The sequence below is a fragment of the Mus pahari genome, unplaced genomic scaffold, assembly GCF_900095145.1.
Source record: "Mus pahari unplaced genomic scaffold, PAHARI_EIJ_v1.1 scaffold_12151_1, whole genome shotgun sequence".
Classification (NCBI taxonomy): domain Eukaryota; kingdom Metazoa; phylum Chordata; class Mammalia; order Rodentia; family Muridae; genus Mus; species Mus pahari.
Window position 1 is genome coordinate 1 of NW_018392357.1, and position 9,931 is coordinate 9,931.

General features: G+C 42.8%; 1 protein-coding gene across 1 annotated transcript; it reads left to right on the forward strand.

Moving 5' to 3' along the window:
- The first annotated feature begins 4,416 nt into the window (after positions 1-4,416).
- On the forward strand, positions 4,417-7,270 carry LOC110314969 (oogenesin-1-like). Its single transcript, XM_021189150.2, has 3 exons — positions 4,417-4,720; positions 5,194-5,778; positions 6,391-7,270. Exons 1-3 carry the CDS (start codon positions 4,434-4,436, stop codon positions 6,932-6,934), a joined length of 1,416 nt encoding a protein of 471 aa, XP_021044809.1. The 5' UTR covers positions 4,417-4,433; the 3' UTR covers positions 6,935-7,270.
- Positions 7,271-9,931: the final 2,661 nt, after the last annotated feature.

The window sequence follows — 9,931 nt, forward strand, 5'->3', positions numbered from 1 at the left end:
AAAAAGCACTTTGTCACTTGCTAGACACAATAATTATGAGAATTTTCTAGGAAAAAAACCAACTATCAGCTTTTTCTGCCTTAGAACTAAGAGTTCACAGACTCTCTTAAACAGTTTCTCCGCAGGGGCTCTCCTGCTGTGTTTGATTCTTGGCTAAGCTGTGGGTCTCTCTCAGGCTCCGCTGTGTAAACTGAGGCTAAATTAGCCATTTTTTTCTTTCCCTTTCCTTTCCTTTCCTTTCCTCTCCTCTCCTTTCCTTTCCTTTCCTTTCCTTTCCTTTCCTTTCCTTTCCTTTCCTTTCCTTTCCTTTCCTTTCCTTTTCTTTCCTTTTCTTTCCTTTTCTTTCCTTTCCTTTTCTATCCTGCTTGCAAGAGATCAAACCAAGATTAAAACCCAGAATTCTCTAACAGCTCCTGGCAAGCATCTAAAACTTCCAATTTATTGAAACCTTTTACAGCCATCTGTGAAACCTGCTCTGTCCTCTCTCAACTTTCTGCAACCAACAAAAACCGTGTTTGAGGAGATGATTTCTTAACTTTCAATAAAGCCTTATCTAAGAATTTTTCGCACAATATAGGATTGGGGAGTTGTAAATAAAGTAACAGTGAGAATTGAGCTATATTTTGACCTTTATGAAATCTCTTTTTAATGTTTTAACCATAACTTTTAATTTTACCTAAATTATCAGAATCCATAACTTGAAGTTTTTCTTATAACTGAGGCTGTGTCCTATGATGAGGTCCACAGTTTCTGAACCGGGCTAAGAGACTGCCCCTGTAGCTTTTTGTCTTACCCACTTCTTTAGTGAGCAGGGTTCCATCCTTATGGAACCTTGATTTACATTCATTTTCCAATGCCTTCCTTTGCCACAACGCGGCAGGGGACTGGGGGAATGCTCCTTTTGTCTCCTGAGCAATCTCTACAATCTTTTCTCAGGTGCCCCAGCTTTCCACACCGGAAACGTCATTTCATTCCCTGGGGAATGCTTTTTATTCCCGTAAGTACTACTGACATAGGTGCTCAATTTCTGTCCCTTCATCACTACAGCGTAGGCNTTTACTACGGCTGGTGAGGCGTCTAAACATGTTTTCCCTTTCAATTTTGATTGCCCCACGGTAAAATTGATTTTCGTCTTAACCAGTCTAACTACTGGCCCATCTGCAGCATGGTTTGACAAATCCTATCCTCGCTTGAGAAAAATAAAGCAGAAAAAGGAAAGAGAAAGAGAAAGAAATAAAGACTAACCTGCCCCGGTGTCCCTGTTCGAAAGTGCCAGTTGCCACAGACTGGACCTCACTTTGGGTCCCCGATCTGTGGGGAACGGGTCTCTTGGTTGCAGGTGAGCGAGGATTCGGCAGATGAGTGACAGACAGTCCACACGAGAGAGGGTGTAAAACTGAATGTATTGATCAAAATGAGCATCACATCTTTAATACAGAATCAAACAAGAAAAGTGGGGCAGGATACATCTGTTGTAACAATGACACAAGACAAAGGACAAAAGACCAGGAGGTGGGACCAGGCAGCTTGAGGAAGCCAGGTGCAAGGCTAGTAGTCAATAGTTAACCCCCCCACCCCCCCACCCCCCCACCCCGCTGTCAGGGGCCCCCAGTAATTCCTCCATTATGCTGTCCCTTTGGGCCTAGCAGAAAAACCTGTTTTGGGGGTTTCTGCTCTGGCAGATCTCATGAATAATGCAATACCACATCTCCCCTATTTCCTAGGCCTTGGTAAATAATTGCATATGAACATAACTTCCACAGGTATACTGTTCTAAGCTTTGCCCTGGGCTTGGCTCTGTTCTTTGTGATGCTTAATCGGTTTCACCAGTCTTTACTAGAAATGAATTAGAATGTTAATGAACAGGTAACCTTCTTGCTGAATTCTGAGCTCCTGGCTTTAAGGAATTATCAGAAAGCCGGGTGTGGTGGCGCACGCCTTTAATCCCAGCATACGGGAGGCAGAGGCAGGTGGATTTCTGAGTTCGAGGCCAGCCCGGACTACAGAGTGAGTTCCAGGTAAGCCAGGGCTACACAGAGAAACCCTGTCTCGAAAAACCAAAAAAAAAAAAAAGGAATTATCAGGACTTTGGAATACTGGCTTTAAGGGAATTTCACCTATGGTAAAAGTTTAATCTTTACAGGCATTAATAATATTGCATACTAGCGTGCAGATAGGGTTCGTGTATATAGATTATAGAAAATGCCAGGACTCCAGGAGGCTGAATCTCCTTGAGAATCTTTTCCTCAGGACTCGTTCCAGGTTTTCAGGCCTGTTGTGAATCACCACTAGAGTGGGCGTGGCAAGGTCCTTTCAGTTGGGAATCTTCATTCTTCTCTATTCCAATTAGTCTTAGATTTGGTCTTTTTATTGTGTCCTGGAGTTCCTGGATGTGTTGGGTTAGGAGATTTTTATGTTTTGAATTTTCTTTGACAGTTCTGTCAATATCTTCTAGGGTGTCTTCTACACCTGAGTTTCTCTCATCAATCTCTTGTATTCTGTTGGTGATGCTTATATCTGTAATTCTGACCTCTTTCCTATGTTTTCCGTTTCCAGGGTTGCCTCCATTTGTGTTTTTTTATTGCTTCTACTTCCACTTTTAGGTCTTGAACTACTTTATTCAATTCCTTTACCTGTTTGATTTGTTTCCCTGTATTTCTTTAAGGGATTTATTTGTTTCCTTTTTAAGGGTTTCTACCTGTTTGCCTGTGTTTTCCTATTTTTTTTTTTTTCAGTGAGTTATTTATATCCTCCTTAAAAGACTCTATTATCTTCCTGAGATAGGATTTTAGGTCACCTTCCTGATTTTCAGGTGTGTTGATATATCCAGGCTTGCTGTGGTGGGAGAACTGGGTTCTGATGATGCCAAAGTATATTGGCTTCTGTTGCTTATAGTCTTGCACTTGCCTCTCACCATCTGGTTATCGCTGGTTTTTGCTGGTCTGCATATCTCTGTCTGGAACCTGTTTCTTTTGTCTCTGGGTTTTTTCAGGTCTTCTGGTAGGCCTGTGGACCTGGCTGTAGCAGACCTCCTATGGGTTCTTCCAACTGTGGGGTCTTCAGAGGTGCAGAGAAGCTGCTGATCTATTGCATTGGCTGAAACAGATCTCCTGGGAGGCCTTCAGACTGTTGGGTCTTCAGGGGAGCAGTCAAGCTATTGTCCTATGAAGTTGTTGTCCAGAAAGGCCTACAGATTATGATTTCTGTTTCCCTGTGAACAGCCTAACTCCAGGAAGGCTGTCATTTGGGTCAGTTTGCCCTGCATGCCTCAAAACACCCCCCACACCAGCCCACACCAGCCCACCCCAGGATGTCTTCAGACTGTGGTGTTGGCTGCCCAGTTGCCTTGTATGCAGAGGAACTCCTGTGATTCCTTCAAGCTGTGGTGTCATCAGGGCAGCAGACAAGCTGTCGATCAGTTGATTAGTTACCCTGTATGCAGCTGATCTCCTGGGATGTCTCAAGCTGTGATGTCTTCAGGGGAGCAGGCTAGCTAGCCATCTGCCCCAGCAGACAGCACCAATCAGAAGAGGAGTAGAATTCAGCAGGCGGGAGTTTTAAGGTGTGATGGGTCTTAAGTCCACTGGGCTCCCAGCAGCAGCTGTGGGATTTCAAGAATGTTCTTACCAGATGCCCTGAGTGCAGCGGATCTCCTGGGGTGTCTCAGGTTGTAGTATCTGCTGGGAAGCAGGCTAGCCAGCAGTCTACCCCAGCAGAAAGCACTGGCCAGAAGGCTAATAATGATAATTTCAAAGATGCCATTGCTTATTCCATGCAATATAGCTGGATAGAGACTGTGGAACGTTTGAAATCTGTTTTCCTTTGCTTTTTTTGAGGGCCTGGAGAGCTAAGCACAGTCTATTCATCACCAACTGACTGAGCCTTCAGGGTTCCTGGTGATCCCTTCCCAGTGGGATGTATTCACCCCAACTGTGATTGCAACTGGATGTGGCCTTTGGGACCTAGGACACTTTGGAGAGGCTTTACACCACCAGAGAGGAGAATTATGGCTTTAAAACCAGCAAAGGCTGGACCAAACAGTTCTGGGTTAGAAATGCTACAGAGGCACAGGCTGAGCAGTGGTGAAATATGCATTTAATCCCAGCACTTGGGAGGCACAGGCAGGCAAATCTCTTTGAGGAACAGGCCAGTGTGGTCTATAAAGCAATTTTCAGGACAGCCAAGAATGCAGGTAGTTCTATAAAGACCCTGTCTCAAAACAGAACAAAACAAAACAAACCAAACAAAACAAAACAAAGAAAAGAAAAAAATTGAGGGTGATCAAATTGGTAAACTGAGTTCTCCATCCTCATCAGTAGTGATCTAGCCCTCACTCTTCCCTGTGTGGGCAGAAGGGCTTCCTAAATTTCTTGTCATTAATGGTATATTTTTTTTCCCTGTTTCCCTAGGATGACTCTTTAGAAGAAGACACAATGAATATCAACGCCCCACCCCCCCTTGTGAAACTGACAAGACAGAGGCTACTGAGGGATGAGTACTTAGCCATTTCTGCTCTCAAGGACCTGCCCATTGAGCTGTTCCCAGTAATGTTTGAGGAGGCCTTCACTGGTGGACATACAAGGATCTTGACTGCCATGATACCTGTGTGGCCCTTCCCATACCTTTCTGTAGGAATGCTGATAAAGAATTACAACCTGGAGACTTTGAAGGCTATGCTTGAGGGATTAGATATACTGCTTGCACAAAAGGTTTGCTCCAGGTAGGCAAGATCAGCTAGGGTGAAGATAAGATCTCTGGGTGCTGAGAAGGAGCAACTAGGAACAGGAAATATTTGGCCAACCATGGATCAGAGGCTTCTGATTGCATGAGCTTAGAGGGATGAAGAAGCTTGGGATAAGTCTCAGCTATCTGGGCAAATGATGGCTAATGCAGAAGAAGAGAAGTGTAGTCACAGTCAGTAAGGAATGGGCCTTTGGACGCATTCCTCAAAAATACAAGTGAAATGAGGTTGGGGTTTCCCATCTCACTGGAATGAAGAGAAGTAAGACAGGGCTAAAGATGCATCTTGCAAAGAATGCTATTCGGTAACTGAGCTGAGTCTGAGCATGGGTTTGATGATAGGCACAGGAAATAGCAAACTTTTTTAAGAAACAGCTGAAGTGTGAGTGTGGAAGAGAATCAGACTGTAAGATATAGCTTCTCTTATGAGAATTATATTTATTTCTCCCACAGTAGATGCAAACTCAGAGTGCTCAACTTAAGGAATGCATACCCTACTTTGTGGGGGATATGGGGTGGATCCTATGAAAGTAAAGGTTTACCAGAGTTCATGACACAGAAGCAGCCAGTGGAGAACAGTCCTGACTGTGAGGTGAAGAAAGAATTGAAGGTGACAACTGACCTCAAACTTGTGGAAGGTGGACTTGATGAATCGGCCACATACTTGTTGCAGTGGGCCCAGCAGAGAAAAGATTCCATTCATCTGTGCTGTACGATGTTGAGAATTCATGGCTTACCCAAAGCCATATTCAGAGAAATCTTCAAAATTGTAAATACAGGCTGTATACAGGAGCTTCACTTGAGTTTTTTGTGCACAGAAGAGTTGGTTTTCCTTAATCCTTACCTGAGACAGATGAACAATCTTCTTACACTCATGCTAAATAGCAACAGAGAAACCTTCAGTATGGATGACTCTATAGGCCTTGATGAAGAAAATATGAGCAGGTTGATTTCTCAACTTCCCACATTCCACTGTCTCCAGAATCTCTATATAAATAATCTCTTCTTTCTAGAAAACAACCTGAAAGAATGTCTCAGGTAAGGAAGGATCATGAGGGCTCAACAGACCATAAAAATCATATTTTTCTTTTTTTTTCTTTGGGGGGGGGGGATCTAGGGAGTCCTTGATGGTCTGGCCACCATAAACCTTACAGACATAATATGTCTGACCAGATGAGATCTATGCTACGATATGTATGACTAGGCAAAAGCATTGCCTCTAATTGTTCATATGTGAGTGGTTTTGAGTCCAGAAATGAGTTGGGTAGATAAGAAATATGCAACACTGAGGTTCAAGGTAAAGACAGGGTCATGGCATTTGGATGGAGTCTGAGAACTCGTAAAAACAGCATTAGAAAGGTGTTGAATTTTGTTTGGGGTAGATAGTCCTTCCGACATGGACCATGTTGGTCTCATACATCCATTGCTGTGGTTTCCTGACATTCCCTGAATCATACCTATGGTGATATACAGGCCTCCAACTAGAATGCTGCGGGTTGTATGATCAGACAACAGAAGGCCACGTCCTGGGGCTTGACCTCAATATACAGTCAGAATGAGCTTGGGAGAACTGTCATCTGTTTAGCTGTCAATCCCCCCAATGCTCTTCAACACCATTTGCCAGAAAGCAATAACTTGTTCTCTCTCCAGGTGCCTGGGGAAGCCCTTGGAGACGCTTGGCATCACTTCTTGTGACCTCTCACAGTCAGACTTGGATTACCTGCCCTATTGCCTGAATATTTCTGAACTCAAACGTCTGAACCTGACTGCTACAAGTTTGTACAGTTTAGTCCTTGATCCTCTTGGATTTCTCCTTGAGAGTATTAGAGATACACTGCAATCCCTGGAATTGGAGTCATGTTCTATGAAGGACTCTGATATCAGTGCCATTTTGCCTGCCCTAAGCCAATGTTCCCATCTCACAAAGGTCAATTTCTATAATAATGAACTCTCTCTGCCTATCCTGAAACAACTTCTACACCACACAGCCAAACTGAGCCAGCTGACCTATGAGGTACACCCTTCCCCTCTAGAGTGCTATGATGCCATGAATATAATACTAACATATAGATTAGAAAATTTTTGTCCTGAGCTTCTGGACAAAAGGCAGCCAAATCAGGGCCAAAAGGCAGCCCAAGAGAGTCACATTTGCTACAACCCAATGCTTAAACTGTTGTGGGTCCTACGTTTATGATCTGGAGACCCAATGTTGCCTATACCAGAAAGAACTACTGAAAGGTTGATTATGGAACACAGAGATGAAAGCCGAGTATTAGAGATGTTCAAAATCCTAAGTCACTGTCCATTGCTGATAGGAGCATGGATATGTCAAGCACCTAAATGTCTGAGACACGTTGGAAGGGCAAGATCTTCCTCTGAGCAAGAGAATGGATGTTGCATCTTCAAAAAGTGTCAAGCACTCTTTTCTTCTATAGTACTATTGTAGTTTGAGTGTGTCATAAAAGGGGCACCCTTCCCTGAGAAGATTGTCCCCCTCTGTTAAGTGCATACAATAAATGTGTTGACTTTCTGCATTGCTGGGATGTCTCTATCAGAGCACAAAGCCTAATCATTTCCAGCATTCCTGTACCTGTGTCTGGTTTCTTCATTTCTCATCACCATAATTATGTCAATCTCAGATTTGTGCAGTTCCTTGCATCTCAGGAACAGGTCTCATAAATGGGACCCAAACCACAGACAGAGCTTCACAAAGTGCTCAATGTTTGGGAAACAAATTTGTATGTAGTACATTCAGATCACAACTTAGTTAGATATGGAGAACAATGGGGTGAAAGGACATGCTTCTTCAGCAGTCTAGAAAATGAGGACCAAGTGAATACCAAGGCAGGCACATTTCAGGAACTATGTTCTTGTATTTAACCTTTACTGGAAGACAATATTTGCAACGTATGAACACTCAGAGACCTGATATCAAAACGAGTATATGATGTAACCTTAAGCTATCTAGTTCTTCATACTTCCAGAACAGTTTATATATTGGCTAATAATCACTTTACTCCTTAGGCAGAGAAATATATCCTAACACCATTCAACCAGAGCCCTAAATCTGTCCATCTGCAGATAGGAGACACTATCACCTGGTTTCCTGTGACAGCTCCTCAGAGGGGACTCCCAACCTCCATATGCACTTCTTTAAGATAGTGAGGTGACGGGCTGGCAAGATGGCTCAGCGGGTAAGCGCACTCTCTGCTCTTCCAAAGGTTCTGAGTTCAAATCCCAGCAACCACATGGTGGCTCACAACCATCCATAATGAGATCTGACACCCTCCTCTGGAATGTCTGAAGACAGCTACAGTGTACTTACATATAATAAATAAATCTTTAAAAAAAGAAAGAAAGGAAAAGATAGTGAGGTGACTCACAGCAGGCTGTGGAGAAGAGGGTGTTCTCTATGGAGCACATCACAGTCTTACTCACCTTAGTTCATCTCTTTAACATTCAGGCTGGCCATGGTCTGTGGACCTAATAATGCCTTGGACCTCTACCTCACTGGCTTTTTATGGGTCTTATTTTTTCTTTTATAGAGGTCCTGGAGTGCTGAGATTAAATATACACAAATCCATGCCAGGTGATGTTCTTTAAAAATAAAGTGTACCGCCGGGCGTGGTGGTGCACGCCTTTAATCCCAGCACTTGGGAGGCAGAGGCAGGCAGATTTCTGAGTTCGAGGCCAGCCTGGTCTACAAAGTGAGTTCCAGGACAGCCAGAGCTATACAGAGAAACTCTATCTCGGAAAACCAAAAATAAATAAATAAATAAATAAATAAATAAATAAATAAATAAATAAATAAATGTACCAAGATGCTCTTCATGAGGTTCCATAAATAACCAAGACTCCTTAAAACTATGTTAAAACTGTGAGTTTTCTGGAGGGACACCCATAGAGAATGGAAGACATTTCTGCCTACAGTCGGGAATTAACCACTAGGTAGGGATCCTCAGAGTTAGCCCAAGAAAACCTAAGACCAAGTTCTCTGCACAAAGGAGATCTACTTGCCTCAGAGGGACAAAGGGCAAGGGATAAGAGCCAAGACAAGAGATAGAAGACAAGGGAGAAAAGGAAGGGAACAGGGGAGAGAGTGAAGTAGTATTTGTACTTGGGGGCAGGGCAGGAGTAAAGGACTGCCTCTGGATAGAGAAAAGACAGAATACCTAGGCTGTAGGCAAAAGGCATGGTACAAAGTAAAAAAAGGTAAACCCCATGTGAGAGTGAGGTATTTAATTTTAATTGGGCTTTATAATTATGTAAGCTAAAGGGGGGTTTTGATTTCTGGACTTGAGAGCTGGGCTTTGGTAGTGAGCCTCAAAAAGAGGAAGTGTCCAAATAAAGGAATGGGCTTTGGGGGCTACCTTTAGAAATGCAATCTAATAGTTTTCAGCAAGGCACGGAGAATGAGGGACAAGGGAAAGACTGCCAGAGCCATGTGTGCCATTTTGACTGTCTGACTGCAGTCTCTTCACTGAGGCAGGAGGATTGCTGAGTGTTGCAGTTTCAAATTAATCTACAGTCCAAGACACTATATCAAAAGACAAAACAAAACTAACTAACCAATGCACTCCAAAACAAAGTGCATACATACCACCTCACTCAATTTACTAATAGATGAGTAAATAAACAAATAAGACTCAGTGGCGGAGAATGATTCATTGAATGGTCTTTGGACTCTCAGGATAGTGTCAGATTGTTGGTTTCACAGAGGGAACTCCAACAACAGCAATAATGAAAATAATCCCAGGCAACATCAGTTTGGCACACAAGCAACCAATCAGAAGGCAAGTTTTAGATGTAAGGTGGAGCAGAGAGAGAGAGAGACTGGTGAGGGTTTAATGAGCCTGGATCTCAGTTGTCAGGCACATGGCACTGTGCTAAAGTGTAAAATAATGTAAATGAGATTTTTTTTTAATTTGTTGCTTTCATTGGGGAGATGGGTATAGAGTTTTTTAAGAGAAGTCATGTGAAATTAGATTAGTAGTTCTTTATACATGCATGCAGAAAAGGGAGGTATTTTCAATTACAAAACACACATGGATGTTTAGGTATAACCTGAATAGAAATAAAAATCTATGTCAAAAAAAGAAAAAGGAAAAAAAATGAAAATTGATCACATGGATTTGAAACTGTCTTACAGGCCATTAGTCCCTTTGCTTTGCAAGAAAAAGCATGGAGATTT